At 40.9% G+C, this 20,300-nt stretch overlaps 1 protein-coding gene across 1 annotated transcript in view; it reads right to left on the bottom strand.

Annotated features, from left to right (window-relative positions):
• PARP1 (poly (ADP-ribose) polymerase 1) overlaps positions 1-20,300 on the bottom strand; it is a 43,934-nt gene continuing 23,634 nt past the window's right edge. Inside the window, exons 10-22 of the mRNA XM_009994780.1 lie at positions 19,690-19,758; positions 18,800-18,932; positions 17,143-17,338; positions 16,772-16,900; positions 7,985-8,068; positions 7,050-7,172; positions 6,517-6,645; positions 5,671-5,769; positions 5,018-5,170; positions 4,576-4,703; positions 3,218-3,279; positions 2,008-2,122; positions 1-551 (exon numbers count right to left, since the gene is read on the bottom strand). Of these exons, the coding sequence (XP_009993082.1) occupies positions 470-551; positions 2,008-2,122; positions 3,218-3,279; positions 4,576-4,703; positions 5,018-5,170; positions 5,671-5,769; positions 6,517-6,645; positions 7,050-7,172; positions 7,985-8,068; positions 16,772-16,900; positions 17,143-17,338; positions 18,800-18,932; positions 19,690-19,758 (1,502 nt within the window). The 3' untranslated portion in view covers positions 1-469. The remainder of the gene's footprint in view (positions 552-2,007; positions 2,123-3,217; positions 3,280-4,575; positions 4,704-5,017; positions 5,171-5,670; positions 5,770-6,516; positions 6,646-7,049; positions 7,173-7,984; positions 8,069-16,771; positions 16,901-17,142; positions 17,339-18,799; positions 18,933-19,689; positions 19,759-20,300) is intronic.

The following is a 20,300-nucleotide window of genomic DNA, read 5'->3' on the forward strand; positions in this document are numbered from 1 at the left end:
GTATGAAACTAGCTTTTATTTTTTACCTCAAAATAAATGCACATTTATCATTTGTTCAAATGAAAACTGAAAAAGGGAATCTTAAACACAAGGGAAGCTTAAGATCCTCAAAACATCCTCAAGTTTTTTCTCCTGCTACTCCTCAACTCTGTTTAGCTAAAAACACAAGCTTGATTTTTTTTTTCATTGTTTGTTTGACAGTTTGGTCAATTAAAAGAAACATTTTTAAGCCCCAAATTAGAAGTGGTATAAAACAAACCCAGGTACTCACTCTCATCAGAATTATGTTCATGTGCTGCCACACATTGATATAATGCTTTCACTAAGTGTCATGCTAAATAGGATTTAGTAACCTCTTCTGCAGTTCAGTTCTTGATATCTTGGTAAGATAAGTCAATGTGTAAGTATGTCAGAAGTCAACGCTATAGTGTAACTAAGGTATAACTCTAATAGGGCTTCTAATTACTATTCACCAGAGTGATGTCTTATAGTTGAATTTCAGTTTCAGCAGGTACTTCAGATTTACCTGAGCAACATCATACACAATATACCTGAGGAGCACGTTAAGGAATAATTACAGTTGTTGATATTAATAACACAGAAAAAACTCAAGCCACAGTCAAACTTCACCTTTGAACTTAAGTTACCATAGAGATGCAATTAAGCAGTTCTAGCAGCTCAAACTGCAAATTTGACTTTTTGAATCTGTTTCATAAAATAGTTAGAAACAAGCAACTAACAGTCATATGGAGAATTACAGATGCTGCAGCAGGAACCCTGAGTGACAAGTAGGCAAACTGACTTAGATAGGGAGCTGTAGCTCTTGCAGATTAATTTTTGTCAGCCAGAGTCATAACACACAACATCTCCCTTGCTATCTGCACTGGGGAGTGACAGAGCCTAGATGAGATCTGCAGTAACAGACCTGGCATCTACAATTATAACTGTAGACCTACTGCTACCTTCTAGCACAAAGTAATTAACGTCCTCTTAATTTCCCACTAAAAATACCCAAACTGAATTGCAGAGAAGACCTCTACAATCAGTGGCAGTGCTTGTACATTCTATGACTGCACTGCATGATTTTTTCGTAAGACAGTCCCAGCTCACCTATTTGTTTCTCAATGCTTTAGTCCTCAAACTTACCTTAATTTTAGGTGAAAAGCATCCCCATTAAACAGTGTAAAACAAAAGGAATGCACATCATGTTACCTCAATTAGCTGTTATTATATTTTATCATCTAACCAAGACAGATGCTATACGTAAGAAAACTCAAGATACAAATACTATTAGTATGAATTCTGTTGCCAACACTGCCTGTAAGAGGAAAATAGCTTATCATGAGAAAAGAGTTTCTGCACTCCCACAGTCTGTATTAATGGATTACTTGGTTCACCAGCAGTGAAGAGATTGATCTGGGACCTTAGACATCACTTATTCTTATGACCTATTGTCAATGTTAAATACACATTCATTTGAGGCACTTCTGCCTAGAAAGAGGCTGAACAGCTCTATCACTGATAGGCATCTGAGGTTTACCTCAATACTTGCAAAGGGTCTGGGGAACAAAAAAAGAAGCTGCATGAGGAGAGACTCCAAGCCACAGTCCTGTCTCTCATGCTGGCCTGCCACAGCAATATGAGGAAGAAACCAGACTGGAGTGATGTGAAACCATAAGCTGCATTCCCCTCCTCCTCTCCTGGCACATCTCTGGGCAAGACACTACTGGGCAGTAGCCCCTGGCCACTCCAATGCCTTTAGGTATTGAATCCTGCTGGGGCAACAGCTATTTGCTATATGTATTGCTGCCCTTTTGCAGAATGAGAATTTAAGTGTGAGAACTGTAAAATCTTGGAGGAGACTCCAAATTGTCTGTGAGTACTCCAAAGCAGATTTAAAAGAAACAAAACACAGTGTTGCAAATATCCTGCCTGATGTTAGCAAGGTCCTGCTTAACTCAGCAACATTCAAGCACAACACGCAGCCAACATCACACCAAAGGATACTCATTATACAGAAGACAGGTATCATTAATTCCTGTTGAGATCCCATTTCCTAAAGGAACCTCTACACCACCAAGGGTGGTAGTAGCGGTGGGATCAGGTGCAGTTTTGCCCAAACCTAGAAAGAGAAAAAAAATTAATTACAAATCTATAAGGCAAACACAGACTTTGCAAATACAGAAAATTACTCAGCCAGCCAAATATTACTTCACATATATTTTCAAATGCTGAACAAGTGCAAAAGTATCTTTAGATGAACAAACAGAATTTATTTTGTTTATTCAATTCAGCATCACCATGCCTATGGTATTTGTACTCTGCTACATTACAAATAAGAATTTTAGACTTGTCTGTTAATTGTCTAATCTGTATGATATCAGCGAAACCAGACCAGACTTCCAGCTCTCAAATGCTAGGTCCACTGATGAAAACATGCACATTGCAGCATTTTCAAAGAAGTATAACAAGCCAATTCTTATTCTCTTTAAACCGCTCAATGCAAACCCAATTTGACATCCATAATAGTGGGAGTAGTATATATTGAAAAAGATGCTAAATCACATTTAATTCTATTTTAGGCAACTGATATTTTTTTTAAGCCTCTCAAAATGATTAGTTTAAGAAAAGGCACTTGTTACTGAATGCTACTGTTCTCCACTCTCCCATCCTGCTAAAGGAGACAGTCATAATTACTATTTCTTTTGCTTAAATTAGAGAGGTAAGTCTTTTCTCTCATCTTATTCAGTGCAATACTACTGATATTTTTGCAGATAGAAGTGTAATGAGAACAGCTGTTCCACCTGAACTTTTATTCTCCAATTTTCCCTTCTCTCCAACATCTAAAGCACTTTGAAAGATGAATCATTATTCTTCTGATCTATCATCCTCTCATCTACTCAAATATATAGTATTGTTACGATGAAATGGTGTAAGAAGTTGGAGAATACATCTTATATTTTCTCTTGCGTCATATTAATGACAGTTTCCTCCTGAACTTCAGGCAACACGTTAACTTCAGTCTTACCATTTCAAGTGTACTAACTCCCATCTTAAAACACTATATACACATATACAAATGCAATGATAGGGCAACATTAAGCAACCTCTTAAAGAAAATACAACAGGGAACGCTTAAGTTCTCTTTGCTAAGCAGAGTTCATAGAGTGCGTGCACCATCAATAACAGATTACCAATGACAACTAATAATGCTTACCTTTCACACTGTGTTTTCCCTTGGGCAATTTTGTTATGTGAGAAGCATTCTTTAGCTCATACCTGGACAGCACAAAGAACACACAATAGCATTTTACATTCATCTTAATCTATCTCAGTCATTTTTTAAATTTTTTTTTTCAGACTTCACTTTATGGTGAGTTAATTTAGGGTCTACTCTTCTGGAACTCAACAGCCTTCCTTCTTTGTCTCAGTTACTAATTCTAAGGAATATTGTATCCAGTTCTGGAGGAGACTGAGGGGCAACCTCATTAATGTTTACAAGTATGTAAAGGATGACTGTCAGGAGGATGGAGCCAGGCTCTTCTCAGTGATGTCTAATGATAGGACAAGGGGTGATGGGTGCAAGCCAGAGCACAGGAGGTTCCACATAAGCATTAGGAAAGCTTTTTTCACTGTGAAGGTGACAGAGCACTGGAACAGGCTGCCCAGAGAGGCTGTGGAGTATTCAAATGGAGACATTCAAAACCTGCCTGGACACATTCCTGTGTAAGGTACTCTAGGGGGATCCTGCTCTGGCAGGTGGGCTGGACTAGATGATCTTTCAGATACCTTCCAACCCCTAACTTTCAGTGACTCTATTATCGTGCTTCTGTACTTTCCATTGGTGAGGCCACATCTCAAATACTGTGTCCAGTTTTGGGCATCTCATTACAAGAAAGACATGGAGGTGCTGGAGCATGTCCAAAGAAGGGCAGCAAAGCTGGTGAAGGGCCTTGAGAACAAGTCTTATGAAGACTGGCTTAGGGAACAGGGAATGTATAGTCTGAAGAAAAGGAGGCTGAAGGAAGACCTCACTTCTCTCTACAACTACCTGAAAAGATGTTGTAAAGAGGTAGGCCCTGGTCTCTCCTCACAAGTGAGGTGATAGAACAAAAGGAAACAGTGTCAAGCTGTACCAGGGGAAGTTTAGACTAGACATTAGGAAGTACTTTTGCACTGAAAGGGTTGTCAGACATTGAAACATGCTGCCCAGGGAGGTGCTTGAGTCACCATCCCTGGATGTGTTTAAAAGTAATCTAGATGTGGTGCTTGGGAGTACGGCTTAGTGCTGGGCTTGGTAGAGTATGGTTAATGGTCAGACTTGATGATCTTGAAGGTCTTTTCCAACCTAAGTGATTCTATGATATTGACATTTAGTACAAGATTCTAGACCTGCAAAACCATTTTTTTTTTTCAACACTAAGTAGATCACATTTTAAGTAAAAGTAAATCTTATTTCTAAAGTAATACAAAGTGCTCTTTCTTCACACTGAAGAAAAGGTTCACAATTTTACTATCACCTTCCACAACGACACATTAAGCATATTCGGGAAATAGTCTTCATAAATTACTTACATATTTCCAAGGGCAACTTCTCCCAGTAGTATTAAGCCTATAGGATCGGCTTGAGATGTGTGACAGTAGTTAGCACTCTTGGACACCATGTCTGCAAAATAGATGCCCTTCCCAAACATGTAGCCAGTCTGCAAGCAGGGAAAAAATAAATTTAAATTATTATTTATTTATTTATAAATATAAAAAAAATAATTAAAAAAAAAGAAAGACTGGGACAATAACACAAAGGCAGCACTTTATCTACCTGGCCAGGCTCTCCAGAGAGCAAAGCTCTTGTGGACACCAGTCAGCAAACCCCTCTGGACACACAAATTGCCTGCATGCTGAGAGATAATGCTGAGCCCTCCCCACACGTGAATTCTTCTACTTAGGTTGTCTCTGACTGTGGCCATCTCTGGGTACAGGGATGGAGACAGCTGGAGGAGATATCTGTTTAACATACCACAGGAGCTTCGGGGGGAGCTATCCGGAGACCCTGCGAGAGGATCCCAGCGAAGTTGGTGGTGCGGGAACCATGCCACAGCAGCTGGCGATTGTGAAGCTGCTTAAAGGGCTTGTAACGCTGGCTTTCTCCTTCACGCTCAATCCTGAAGATCTTTGATTCAAAAAGGGATAGGAGAAAAAAGGACAACCAAGAAAATAATTACCTTTATAGGGAAATAAAAATAATCCGGTTTGGAATGTACACTAATCTGCCAGAAAATTGATCTAGTATTTGCAGTGTGCTATTGTCATGCTAGCAAATAAGAGGCAGCACTGAACACACAATACTTTTGTATACCTCTCCATCTTCCCTTCTTCATTTTCATAAGACCACAGTTTTCTGAAAAATCATTCAATAAACTAAGGTTTAGTTTTAGAAGATGATTACACCTCCACATCCTTTTTGAGGTCAGTTAAATTAAAATAGAAACATAACCAAATGACATCTCAGTAAGCTTAAACTCATCTCTGCTTAGTCTTTTGCTATGCTACTAAAGCAATTGGTCTATCAAACCATCCCTCCAACAAAGGAAAATACATAAGCTACTCAAAAATAAAAGGAAACCATGAATGAGTAAATTGACTTAGAAACCCCAGTATTGCCCAGCTTACATCCACAACTTTGAGATCATATGCATTGTGAGTAGCAGCATGAGTATTTTTCACATATTGTTTAATAATCTTGGCTTCTTCTGAATCTTTGTCAACAACCTGCAAAGAAGCGAACAAGAGGTTTTGTCAGCATACCAATAGCAGGCTTCTTCTAACATGGTGACATCCACCACATGCTTGCAACGCTCCAGTTAAAGTCTCCTTTGTCATTCATGTGGAAACTTAATCCCAGCTAAAGGTGATGTACAAGTATACAGACAGCACTCAGTCACAGAATATCTGAGAGGGGAAGGCACCTCTGGAAATTGAGATTTCTAACTCCCCTGCTCAAAGCACAGTCAACTGGAAGAGGCTGACAAGGGCTAAGTCCAGTTAGGCTTTCAACACCTCCAAAACTGGAGCCTTCATGGCCTCTCTGGGCAATGTTTTCCAGTGTTTGACCACCCTCACAAAGAAAAAACCCTAAACCGAACACAACCATATAACCTTTTTCTTTTCTTTAAATATGATTTCCTGTATTTCAATTTGTGGTGCTCATTGCCTCTAGTCACTGGATGCTACCAAAAAGAGTCTGTCTCTGTCTTATTTACTCTCTTCCTTCATCAAGTATTCATAGACATTGATAAGATATCCCTTGAGCCTTCTTTACTCCAGGGTAAAAAGCCCCAGTTCTTCCAGCATCTCTTCGTACAACACATGCTCCAGTCCCTTAACTATCTCAGTGGTCCTTCGTTGAACTCATGCCAAAACATGTGTCCACCTACAGTCTGAGTGATTTGTTACACTCCAAATGAGCAGGACAGCAATTTGTATTCACAGTCACTAATTTCCTTTTATTTCCTTTACCTTAATATCAGTTCGAAGTTTTTCATAGTTTATGTCAATTGGGTCTTTATCTCCATCCTCATTTCCACCTCTGAGAAGGCTGTAAGCAACCTCAATATCAAGCAAGTTGTCCAACATTTGCACTTTAGCCTGAAGAATTTAAACAGGTCATTTTACTTGTGCTTTTGACATGTTCAGAATAACTCTGAAATACTCCAAATTATAAAAGTGTATGTGAATCACTGGCCATACACTGCCATCTAACAGCACTGTCTTTTTTTTTTTTTTAATTTATACTTAAATTTACTAAAATACACACACATACATATATATAAATAGGCCATAATATGTAACATCTATATCTTCTAACACCTTTTGTGTGTATATATATATATGCACATAAACAAACCAAACTATATTCTGAAGAAAAACTAGTTTAACCTCATGAAAGCATGAGATTAAATTAAGTCGTAAAACCTCATATATATTCTTTGTGTTAGATGTTTGGTATTAGACCTGTTGCCTGCAAGCAAGATACCGTTTCCAGTCAATACCTGAATGTATTCCAAGTTGTTTAGGAGAGGTGGTTTCTTCATCCCAAAGTCATGAGGAATCAGAGTATAAAACTGGTTGGAGAGGTCCAAGATCTGTGATTCTGAACCACTGTCTGAAACTGCCTAAACAGACAACAAGCATCAAAAAAAACTGCTGAGAAAAATTAAGTCTCCATCACAACAGACACACACAAGATACTGGAGGACTAATAAACAGGAGCAGCAATAAAAATAGTGTTCATGCTGAAACTCACAGAACTAAAAGGGGCAATTCTATTAAATTTTTTGCATGTAGTAAGTCACAATACTTGCACAGAAATACACAGTTTTTGTACGAGAAAAAGCTAATGGGGATTATGTTTCTGGAAGGCAAAATAAAAGCTTCTTGACGTAGAAGGGGTGCATGTTCTTGGAAAGGTTCTGGTCTGCTCTAACAATTGCAGTAACGGTTCCCATATTTATGCTTTGCCAGGGAGCTCATGACAAAAAATGGGGTATGCTGGTACACTTTTGCAAGCTGTTCAGGAAATACCACAAAGTGATTCTTGGAATGGTCCAGGTCATTTTGTGTAAATACAGTAATGTTATCAAGTCAAACCCTTTCCTGTGACAATTTAACCTTTATTCTCATCCTCAAACAAACTTATCTGGGGTGGAGACACCAGCTCCCTACTAGATCAAGACACTGGCTTAATTTGCTCGACTGGCATTTATTTCAGGCTCAGCCTGACATTAGTACTACAAAAGTGTGAAAGATACAAGTAGTGCCCAAACTGGTACAACAGTGAAGAGAAGTAACTAGCTATCTATGGAAGCCACATCCTTTCCTCCATCGTGAGAGAGCACAGATCTTTACACACATGGCTCTCCACTACACCCCACCCCAGAACAACATCTGAATTCCCCTCTTGCTCCAACATCCCTTTCATGCTTACCTGCTGTACCTCACTAAGGATTGAGTATGCACTCTGGATTTGTCGCTTGCTCAGTTTTCCCAATGGCATCTTCTGTAGGTCAATCTGATAAAGATTTAAAAACAACTGAAACAGGATTTCACTACATTGAAACAACTGCAGTATTCCCTATAAAGGTTCTAGGGAACAAATCTCTCTATTCTGGTAGGACTGACCACTTGAAGAATGGCTTGGTATTAATCTCTGTGGATTGAAGAATGCTGTCAGCAGAACAGTACATACTACTGAAAAAACATTATATAAACAAAGGAATACTACAACAGAAAGCTAAGCATGCACGCTAAGGCAACACCAAAATAGGGTACTAAGTATTTGGCTAGAAGTTTAATATTCATCTGGTGTAAGATGCATTCCTCAATGACTTCAGTACCCATACATTTCAGGCTGGCAAAGAAGCAAACTGAATAAAATTACTAATACATCATAAGATCATCTGTGTCTCTAGGTACAACCTAGTCACCTTCATCCAACTTTGCCCTACAACTATCAAGAGTCAAAACCAAAGAGGTTTAAAGATGCTTTGTATTCATCAACAAAAAATTAAATAAAAAAGCAACTAAGTTAAAAGCAACGTCGTCCTGGTTTGAGCCAGGATAAAGCCAATTTTCTTTTCAGTGATTTTTTATTCATTCAGTGAGCTCTCTTTTAACTAGCAGCAAGTTTTCCAGATAGTGGATTGATAACACTGGAATGCTTATTTTACTGCTGAGACGCCAAGGTCACTTTGCTCTGCAGCCTCAGATGCTAGAGGAGCAACCATAGGGAGGAGTGGACTAGATGGAAAGCAAAACTGATCAAAGTATTCCATTCCCTATATCTATGCAAGCTAAGTGTAAAGTCAGGGACCATGGAAGTCAAGCCCCTTCCTGCTTCTTCTTCCCTTGTCTTCCATCCATGGCCAGCATCTGGGGAGGACTCCATCTCTCCATCACCACTGATCCCCAGGCCTGTGCATTCCTGATCCTCACAACTCTCCCCTCAGCTCCTGTCTGCTCTGCTGCTCTCTCCAGCAGCTCTGGGACATTTCAGAACTGCTTACAGCTCAGGAGGTGCCGTGGGAGTTGCTGGGGGTAGGAGGAGGCCACAGGCTTTTGCACATCCCTGAACATACTTGTATATAATTGTACATACTTTCTTTTATCATTAGGATTTAATTAAAGCTGTCTAGTTTAGTTTTCAATCCAGAAAGTCTCTATCCTTTATTCTCTCTCACCTTCCCTACCTGGGTGGGAGAGGGAAGGGAACAAGAGCATTGCTGTCGCTGGTTCAACTGCAGATCCTGAGTGAAACCGTGACAATAACTTATTGGCGCACGTGGGGCTTGATCTTAAGCCCAGGCTATAAATTCTCACTAATTGGTGAATGTTTAAAATTCCATCTCTGATGGGAGGAATCCCTCAGATAGCTAAGGGCAATGCTTCTGCTAAGTATGTTGACGGGTTGAAAACTGAACACTTTCTACAATGCTTCTGCTGGACCTTTTTCCCAATATGCTGTCATACATATGGTGTGCAGCCAGGATAATACTGCTCTGTGTAGCTGGTCTTGTTATTGTTTTTTGGTTTATTGAAAGGACTATAGCCATAATCAACCATGTAATAATCTATGTAGTGATTACAGGGGTTTTGATACTGATCTGTATGGTGACACTGTATGTGTACAGTACAAATCCTCATGTGAACAGAAAGGTCTATGTTGGTAATGGCAGTAGCAGGTTCAGTTTTACCTCTCCATTTTCTCTCAGGCTGAATCTCCCAGCTCTTGATCTAAATGTAATTGTTTCAGTAGGGATGCTTCTGCTAAATGTTTGTAATGTACTGTGGATGTGTAGAGCAAGATGTTGTTCCACTCACTGCACAAGTGGAGGCAAGGCTGATGCCACCACTGCTACTGCTGCAAAGACCAAGTTAATCCTGTGACCAAGAGCAAAGCAAAGAAACAGCCATCCGAAACCACAAGAACAGGTTTAGCAGTAGAGGACCCCATTTTAAAAGCAATGGTAAAAGAACTAACCGAAGAAGTAGACTCTTCTAAAACTGGTAACAGAGCAGGCCCTTCTCAAGCAGATAGAAAAGCAGGCCACTCTCAAGCAGATGACAATGACAAGCTTGTCCAACCTTTCTCTCTAATGCTCTAAAGGAACCACACCTCATCAGAAGAGACTTCACCTGCAATAAAAGTGTGAGCTGCTTCTTTTGGCTGCACTGATGCTTTGATAGTGGGGCTAATACCTATGACTTGCATGAAAGAGAAGCCAAGCAATTGGGATCCTTGGCTAGAGATGCTGGCACTGATAGAGCAACTGGTAGTAAGACAGGATATACCACCCCATGGAACCGAGAGAGAGCCATCACACATTTGAGAGAATTAGCTGTGTGAGAGGTGAGCTATGATAACCACAGGATTACAAATTCTGATGATGTTCTGTGTGACATGTCCATGCTCCAGAGGTTCGTGCAGGCTGTACCAGCACCACATGCCCATATATTCTCCTTCATGGGATATTTAGATGACTACAAAGGACCAACTGTGCATGAAGTGGCTTTTAAAGCACAACAGTATGGAGGAATGTTTTATGATTCCCACCAGTTCTACCCCTCAGCCATTGAAAAAATGACTGATAGAAGGAATAAGATGCCAAACAGAAGGGAAGGTAAACCCCAGTATCTCCTTAGAGACAATTGGCCTCGTGTTGCAGCCATTAAGAGCAGCAAGAGAGACAGGACTCACTTTGACACCACCTTTGGTGGTGGTTGTGCAATTACTTTAAAAAGGACACAAGAACCTGGCACAATAAACCCACTGCTGTTCTCCAGATACGTGTACAAGAGCTGCTAAATAGGACAAATGCAGGAGATGGTTCTTCCAAGAAGGCTGCACCAGTCTCCAGTGACTGGTCCTTCAACCAGGATGGTGCTTCAGCCTCAAATGTTCAACATTAGAGGTGCCCTGCCTCCAGCCAGGGGAGGAGAGAGACGATCGAGTTTACTGGACTGTGTGGATTTGGTGGCCTGGCACATTAGGACTGCAAAAGTATAAAGCCTTGGTGGACACTGGTGCACAGTGCACCCTAATGCCATCAAATCATAAAGGGACAGACTCTGTCACTATTTCTGGAGTGACGGGAGGATCTGAAGAACTGACTGTTGTGGAGGCCAATATGAGCCTCACTGGTAAAGAGTGGCAAATGCACCCTGTAGTGACTGGCCCAGTCACTGCATCCTTGGCATAGACTATCTCAAAAAAGGATATTTCCATGACCTGAAAGAGTACTGTTGGGCCTTTAGTATAGCAGCTTTAGAGACTGAGGACACTGAACAGCTGCATATTTTGCCTGGCCTTTCAGATGACCCATCTTTAGTGCGGTTGCTGAAGGCCAAAATCAGCAGGTGCCAATTGCCATTTCAATGGTGCATAGACAACAATATCACATCAACAGAGACTCTGTGATCCCTATTTATAAGCTGATCTGGCAGCGGGAGAGCCAAAGAGTGATGAGCAGGAGTCACTCAACAGTCCTATTTGGCCAGTGCGAAAGCCTGATCGTGAGTGGAGGCTGACAGTGGACTATCGTGGTGTGAATGAGGTTATATCACTACAAGCTGGAGTCAAAAGCAGCCAGGTGGTACGCCACTGTTGACATTGCTCATGCGTTTTTCTCTATTCCTCCAGTACGAGAGGGCAGGCCACAGTTTGCTTTCACCTGGAGGGGAGTCCAGTAAATCCAGTACACCTGAAATCTACTGCCCCAGGGGTGGAAACACAGCTCAACCATTTGCAATGGACTGATCCATGCTGCACTGGAGAAGGTGGAGCTCTAGAACACCTGCAGTATATCAACAACATCATTATGTGGGGTGACACACCAGAAGAAGTCTTTGAGAAAGATAAAAATATAATCCACATTCTTCTGGATGCTGGCTTTGCTGTGAAAAGAAGCAAGGTCAAGGGACCTACATGAGAGATCCAGTTCCTGGGAATCAGATGGCAAGATGGACATTGTCAGATTCAAACGAACATGATTAACAAAATAAAAGCTATGGCCCCACCAACTAACAAAAAGGACACAAACCTTTTTAGAAACTGTTGGTTTCTGGAGAATGCATATTCCTGGTTACAGCCATATTGTGAAACCTCTCTATGAGGTGACCCAAAAGAAAAGTGACTTTAAATGGGGTCCTGACCAACAGAAAGCTTTTTGAGCAGATTAAAAAGGAGACTGTGCAGGCAATGGCCCTTGGACCAGTTCAAACAGGGCCAGACATAAAAAATGTGCTCTACACCGCAGCCAGGCACAACGGTCGTACCTGGAGCCTGTGGCAGAAAGCACCAGAGGAGACTCAAGGTCAACTCTTGGGATTCTGGAACTGGAGTTTTCAAGGTCAACTACACATCAACTGAAAAGGAGATAGATACTAGCAGCATACGAAGGAGTTAGAGCCTCTTCGGAAGTGATTGGCACTGAAGCCCAGCACCTCCTGGTGCCCAGACTACCAGTACTGAGCTTTACGTTCCAGAGTAATACTTCTATTATCACATCATGCCACTGATGTGACTTGGAGTAAATGGACTGCTTTTATTATCCAGGAAGCTCAAATAGGAAGCCCTAATTGTCCAGGAAATCACAGAAGCAATTACAAACTGGCCAGAAAGCACACACTTTGGAATGTCACCACAAGAAGTGGTGAGACAGGCTCAAGAAGCTCCCCCATCTGATCATCTACCAGAGACTAAGAAACAATTTGCTCTTTTCACTAATGGCTCCTGTTGTCTTGTAGGGAACCACCGAAAGTGGAAAGCTGCCATGTGGAGTCCTACAAGACTAGTTGCACAAGCAGCTGAAGGTGATGAATCAAGTCAATCTGCAGAGGTAAAAGCCATCCAGCTGGCTTTAGAGACTCTATCTCTACACTGACTTGTGGATGGCAGCAAATGCCTTGTGGGGTTGGCTAAAGCAGTGGCAGCAGAACAACTGGCAGCAAAAAGGTAAACCTATTTGGGTTGCTGAGCTGTGGAAAGACATTGCAGCTCAGATAGAGAAACTGGTTGTAAGAGTGTGTCATGTAGATGCACACGTGCCTGAGTCGAGCCACTGAGGAACACGGACACAACCAGGTGTTCCAAATAGACTTGGACTGGGAACATAAGGGTGAGCATTTTTTAGTTTGATGGGCCATGACACTTCAGGTCATCAGGGCAGAGATGCCATACACAGATAGGTTCATGACTGAGTGGTGGACTTAACCATGGACACTATTGCACAGGTTATCCATGACTGTGAAACGTGCTGCAATTAAGCAAGCTAAACTGTTGAAACCTTTGTGGTATGAGGGGGGATGGTCAAAGCACAGGTATGGGGAGGCCTGGCAAATTGACTATATCACACTGCCTCAGACCCACCAGGGTAAGCACTATGTGCTTTCAATAGTGGAAACAAGTACAGGATGGTTGGAAACATATCCTGAACCTCATACCACAGCCCAGAATACTATCCTGGGCCATGAGAAGAAAATCTTGTGGAAACATGCTGCTCCAGAAAGAACTGAAAAATGTTTTAGTTGTCTGCGTTTACCCACTGATATTTATATGTTGCTTTTTTTTGTGTGTATTGATGGATCTTGGGAGAGTTTTGGATATGCATTAAATCTTTGCATAGTTAAGGACCATCTGAACACAAAAAAGTTCAACAAAATTAAAAATTCAACTCTGGACTCTTGACAGTACTCACTGTACACGCTGCAGGTCAAACTAACTTGTACTTAACTTGATGGGTTTTAGACCTAGTTCAAGGACCAAAGATCCTATAAATGATGTATGGATACATTCCACATTATTTATTCACCATGGAGCTAGCAGACCCAACTTTATATAAATATTATCTGCAAGCTGAACTCTTGAAGGCTCTTCAAAGCTACAGACTGGTGTGAAAGCCCTGAAGTGATTTTTGTATGGAGATTTCTATTCTGTACTGGGCTTACAAGTACTTTCACCTTTAGCTGTAGCTACATCTATACAAGGCCAAATACTAAGAAAATTCAAGGTGGGCTGCAAGAGAGAAGACAGACTTCAAAGCTGATCATGTCTTTGTAATATGAGAGTCACAAAGCCAAGATTAATAACCTAGTGAAAAACAACTTGTAATGGATTTGTAGCTCCCAAACCTTTGGGACCAATACTTTCTTTCTGAGTACCATCCATATGTATTACCTAATTATTAACAGAAGAATCATGTGTAAAAGTAAAATGGGCCATTTAACTTGGATGTGCAGAAGAGCTGTGCACACCTATACCAACTGTACAACACTATACTCCAATACCTGAAAGAGGCCTATAGGAAGTCTGGAGTGGGTCTTTTACAAGGGCATGGAGTGATGACGAGGGGGAAGGGTTTGAAACTGGAAAAGGGTAGATTGAGATTAGATATTCGGAAGACATATTTCCTGAGTGTGGCTGTGACAGTTCACAGAAAGCTGCTGGATGGACAGTGCAGTGTTCAAGGCCAGGTTGGATGGAGCTTCAAGCAACCTGGTCTAGTGGGAGGTCCATTCAGGGGGGTTGAAACTAGATGATCCTTAAGGTCTCTTCTAACCCAAAGCATTCGATGATACTAAATGCAAGTTACATAAACCTATAAACTAGCATATATAAGCACTAACACATAAACACTAACATCTATAAACTAACACATCCCCAACAATCATAAATCTATAAACTAACACATCCCCTCTTACAGAGCCCACAAACAGCCAAAGGGCTGGATTTTGTGTCTCCTGTGAGTCATGGGAGCTGAGCAGAGCCCTGCAGAGCTAATATAAAGGTAAACTGCATCCAAAGCTTTATCACTTGAGGCATCAAAAAAGCACAGCAGCCAAGGGACTGGGTCTAAAACAACAGCACTGCAACTACTGCCAGATGCACTGATGGTAACATGAACACTTAGATCCACATCACACACGTGTCCACCAACATCATCATGAAGGCAGGGGAGATGTTTGCATTCCACCCAGGCAAGGGAGGATCTAGCTCTAGAGTAGACTTGGCCCTCTAACTAGCCTTTCATGTAAGGCAATGGCATAGATAATTGTAATAAACCCCTGCATGCTTTGTGAGCTAAATCTCTTGAAAGCTAAGTTAGAAGCAGGAAGAGAAATGCTCAGGTAAATCTATGTCATGTAATGGAAAGACTAAGAATTTGCTACAGCTGTGGCTGAGCAAGAGTGCCTGGATGGAATTAAGTACTTGAGATGAGATTGATTATAGGAACCAAGCAGCCATTTTCAGAGGAAGCACAGAAACCACTAACTAGGAAAAACATTATTTCCTCTAATGGAAAACAGCTGTTCAGCAGCAACAGTATAGAAAGATAAATCTACTAGGAAGACAAGGCCCATCTGGACTCCCAGGTCTCCTACAGCTCTTGCAGCTGGTGTGAATTAACAGTTTCAACAGAGTTCTGCTAAGCCAGAAGACACTAGATGATGATCAGTTCAGAGTCTTTAGCCAGTTCAAGTTACAAAGACTTACTGATATTTTAGAAGACTTTGATGTAAAGAACCAGTGAAGATACAGGAGAACACAATTAACCCAAGGTACTACAAAATGTTGGGCAAGCCACCTGAAAGCTTTTAGATAAGCTGTATGAAATGGTGAAAAGCGTGTCCTGAAAAGTAGATGCAAAAATACTGATACAGAGGGCAAACAACAGCTGCTTAAATATGAAGACTTAGAGCAGGAAAATTAAGCTGGCTGAAGAAAATAAAAACTTATTATTTAGAATTAACCTAGTTTTAATAGCTGCAGTAAAACAAACTGCAGGATCTCTGAACACTAGTAAAAATGTTTCTAGGCAAGAAGAGGGAGATGATACCACCAGACTACTCCCTGAAGGCTTGTTGGAAGAATGGATTAATAAATATGGAGGAAAGAAGAATGGTTGAAAGTATGGCATCATTAGAACAAATGAGAAATTATAGAATCATATAATTGTTTTGGTTGGAAACGACCTTTAGGATCATCAAGTCCAACCATTAACCCAGCACACTGCCAAGTCCACCACTAAACTCCATCCTAAAGCACCACATCTACACATCTTGTAAATACCTCCAGGGATGGTGACTCCATCACTTCACTGGGCTGCCTATTCCAGTGCCTGACAACCCCTTTGGTGAAGAAATAAAAAACCAACAAAAAATCTCAAGTTTGGCCCTGTTCAGAAGAGGACTTGGACTTTGTCAAGGCACATAATTAGGGCATGTACCAACTGGCAGCATTTCTCAAGTCTGAGAAATGCCTAAATTAATGGTAGCGCTGCCCCCTTTCCACCCTAAATGTGGCTCACCACTCACAAAAACAAAGTACCTACAATTAACACATTGGCTGTGCTAGTATTTTAAGAACATTCAGCAAACAGTGGTCACGATGCATCTATCACTAGGAGAAAAAAAAGCAAACTGATTACTGATCCCAGAATGAGCAGATGACTCTCTCATAGGCTTGTTAAGTTGAAGATGCAGATACAGACATTCCTCACCAAACAAAGAATGCACTTGTGTTTTAAAAACTGCATTCATCACAACTAAGTTACTACTTCCAGTGCTTGGCAAATTCTTATCAGACTCCTGCCCTTATTTTAAGGCTGATCTAAAGCTCACAGTGACTTCTGGGAAGTGCATTGGAAGTAGCTGTGTAAGTACAATGTAAAGAGAGAAAGGAGGGTTGGAAGTGAAAAACATGAATATATGTTGTCACCTCAAATTCCACCATTGCCTTCTTCATGCTCTCCACATCAAAGATCATCTTAATAAGGTCTTGAATTGGCTTAGCAAGTTTTGACTTGGTCCCAGCACCCACTGTCAGTTTCTTGACAGCTTCTTCATCCTGGGAGGCATAAAACAGTATCAGAATTAGCGAAATTGCAGAAGCTAAAAGTAATGGGCTGGCTGCCATAGTAACAACTCTGCAGCTCTCTTTCTGTATCACAGAGAACATCAAGCAGCTGCACCTGCACTTCCCTCCTCTGGTCTGTTAAGTTTGAGTGATCCAACAGCGAGTGCTGAACAGAACAGCCAGAGGAAGGCACCTGAGCAATGCTCTACCTGGTGCAGGGACATTTCAGTTACCTGTCCATAATCTATTTCCAATGGGTAGAATTTTTTGGGATATTTAGTGAAGTTCTTTGAATGCCAAGAATTGCCAGTTTTCTCTTCATACAAATTCAGGAAGTGTTCAACCGCATCTTCTTTTGATGGCATCTGCTCCAGCTTGTTACTCCCAATTACAGTGCCCACACGACCCCAAGATCTGAACACCCAGTATCTAAGAGAAGTGAAACATGAGAAAAGAACAAACAAAAGATAGTCTAGCTCTAGATCTCAACCCCAATAAAACTGAAACTGCAGCAACCATGCAACTGCATGCAAATCAGCCATTTGCACACCATTAATTTCACAGAAGACATTCCCTATCAGTGACTGCAGGAGAGCGACAGAAGATCCACCATAGAGCATATATCCCAGAACTGGCGTGAAAAAATGTCCACTGTTAACCCACCAGACCTACAGCCCTGAGAATAAATGTGTGACCAGCAGGAAAAAGAAGGCTAATATCTCTTCAATCTTAATGTTTCACAAATACAAATCTGGAGACTATCGGGATCATATATTTGGAAAATAAACAAAATGCTTCTTTAAGCCTCAAGTCCTAGTTCAGATTTTTAGAGAAACCAGAAGTAACTCAGGTATTTGTTTGTATTACTGACACCACCTTAGGTGAGCTTTTGTGGTATTTACAGGAATAAATTAATGAACCTTTCCAACATGTCAGGCATAAAACGTGGGCACTGAGATCTCTCTGTGTACTGAATCATAGATCCAGATACAAACCCCACACACAAGAGCTAGCCCCTAAAGCTTATTCTGAACACAGTGAAGTGTGATAAATCCAGAGCTGGACCAGGGTCATTGCTGAAAGCCATTGGCTCCCTTGGATTTCTGTGCTTCCCTTATGTGCTTGTAGGGGGGCAGCTTCATTTTAATGAAGGCTCTGAATTTCTTCATCTATTCACTAATGCAACCACTGGACAGCTCTGCCGTGCCTCCTATGAGACTGGAAAGCTAAACATGTGATTTTTCTCCTGACCAGTGCATTTTTTCAAGCCACAGGGAACACAATTCAGGACTAAACCGTTGTAGAATAGTCAGAATCTGGTTGTTTTCCACTGTCACCGCTCTGCAATTAGAAGACAAGAATAAGCTGGAGAATATAGGAAAAATTTCCCATGTTAGAACAGAAGAACCTTTAAGAAATTCTGCTTCTGTATTTTCAAGGACAGCCATCAGTCACAATCCACTGTGGCCCTCCTGTTAGCAAATAAACCCAGTCCTAAAGACACCAATTGTATATACCTCATTCATCCCAGGATACAGGCATGAACAATAACAGCTGCAATTCCACAAACTTACCTCCCAACTTAGGTTTTGTAAACATCACAAAGAAATGCCTTCATGCAGAGCAGAGATCTCACCATGGGTGGCTTGTGGAGTGGTTGTTTTGTAGTTGTGAGGTTTTGGGGATTTTTTGGTGGGGGTGGGGAATGTTTTTTGCTTTGGTTTTGTTTCATTTTTTTAAAATTTGTTTTTGTTTTTAAATATACATACCTATCCATATATAATGATAGGAGATACCTACCCGTATCTCCTCACAAAGACATTTTACTCCTACTTAGCTTTTATAGATGGGAAAATGAACAGAAGTATGTCTAGCGAAAATTAAACTCACCTGTTCTCTCTGTCACCTTCTAGCAGCTGCAGCTTATAATAGGAATTTGTTCCTTTCACAATATCTACTAGGCCCAGTGTTGCACTGAAAATTTTCCCACCTTTTTCAAAGACATGAGCAGAATCCTCCAAACCTAGAGAGAAGAAACAAATTAGATGAGAGAGAAGGTTACCATTCCATTTCATTGGATGCATTTCCATTCACCCAAATGTTTCATGAAGTAGTGAGACTCTTAACACAAGTATCACAAAAACAGTGACCACATGCTCATTCAGTACTACTTGTTGCATGTTTTCTTTTTAACAAACTGTAAGCATGCACGTTTAGATACACTGGAGTGAAGATCAATCTTAACTAGAGAAAAAAAATGTTCCTTTTGATAAAGAGCCATCTAAAATCTATTATTTAACACTGTGACTGAGTAAATGAATTCTCAAGGGAGATACAGCTCTGCAGATGACACGCTAGCAAATTGATTGATGAACCAAAGGCTGGCCTTGGATGTGGTATGAATTCTCCTAACAACATTCATGCACCATAGGTCTGGAGTGTAGCAGTAGATGTCCTCTGAAGAGTCCGGCAGCAGATACTCATGATGCTAACCTGTGGTTTCTGCTAACTGGGCCTTTATCCACCTCCCTGACAGATGCTCCTGAAGCTGAACAAGCTGCATACCTTAAATTAAGTGGTCCTTCTGAAAGTTACATTCAAAAACCCTGGAATATCCAGCTTTTAATGTCAATCAATATCCTTCCCTTGACAGTAAGAAAAAAGTGATCTAAAAATTCAGTTTCCTTTTATGGAATCCTTGTATTTTCTCAGAAAAACATTTTGCTAAAAATCACATCCTGGTGACTGTATGTGCAGATGCAGCCATTGTTATCACTCACCAGAATCAGGATCAACTGCTGCTCCACCCTTAACTGTTAGCTTCATTTTCTTTTCAGATTTGCTAGGTCCTGCAGCAAAAGAGAGTTCATGTTTTTTCCTAGGCAAGCAACGCAGTCTGACTTGAATTAACATTTAAATTCTCAATTTGTGTAATTAACACCCCAAGGAGATTTCAAATCAGATTCCCACTATATGAACACAATGACTTTAACGGCTTTTTTTACCTGGCTTTAGCTGCCAATTCACAGCCCCCACCTGCCAGATTAAATGAAAAAAAACAGAAAACCTCCTCAGATTCTATCTATCTCCTTCCTTCTGGTCCCAAATCATGGGACATATTATATTTTCAGCTGTATAGCAGATAAAATTCACATTTGTGGTTAAGTGGGAATTAAGAAACTCACAGGGCATGGGCAGTGTTCAGGTCCCCTGGAGACCCTAGTTCCATGAGAGAGTTTGGCAATAACATACACAACTGTATGGCAGAAACCTACACTTGGAAGACACGCAGAAGAGTGTCTGAATATAGGCAAGCAGATCTGATGGCTTTGTTGACTGTCCAGCATTAATAATGAAAGCTCTCTATGGCACTGGTAAGGAATGCCAGTGC

Source organism: Chaetura pelagica, unplaced genomic scaffold, assembly GCF_000747805.2.
Source record: "Chaetura pelagica isolate M959 unplaced genomic scaffold, ChaPel_1.0 scaffold2, whole genome shotgun sequence".
NCBI classification, from domain to species: domain Eukaryota; kingdom Metazoa; phylum Chordata; class Aves; order Apodiformes; family Apodidae; genus Chaetura; species Chaetura pelagica.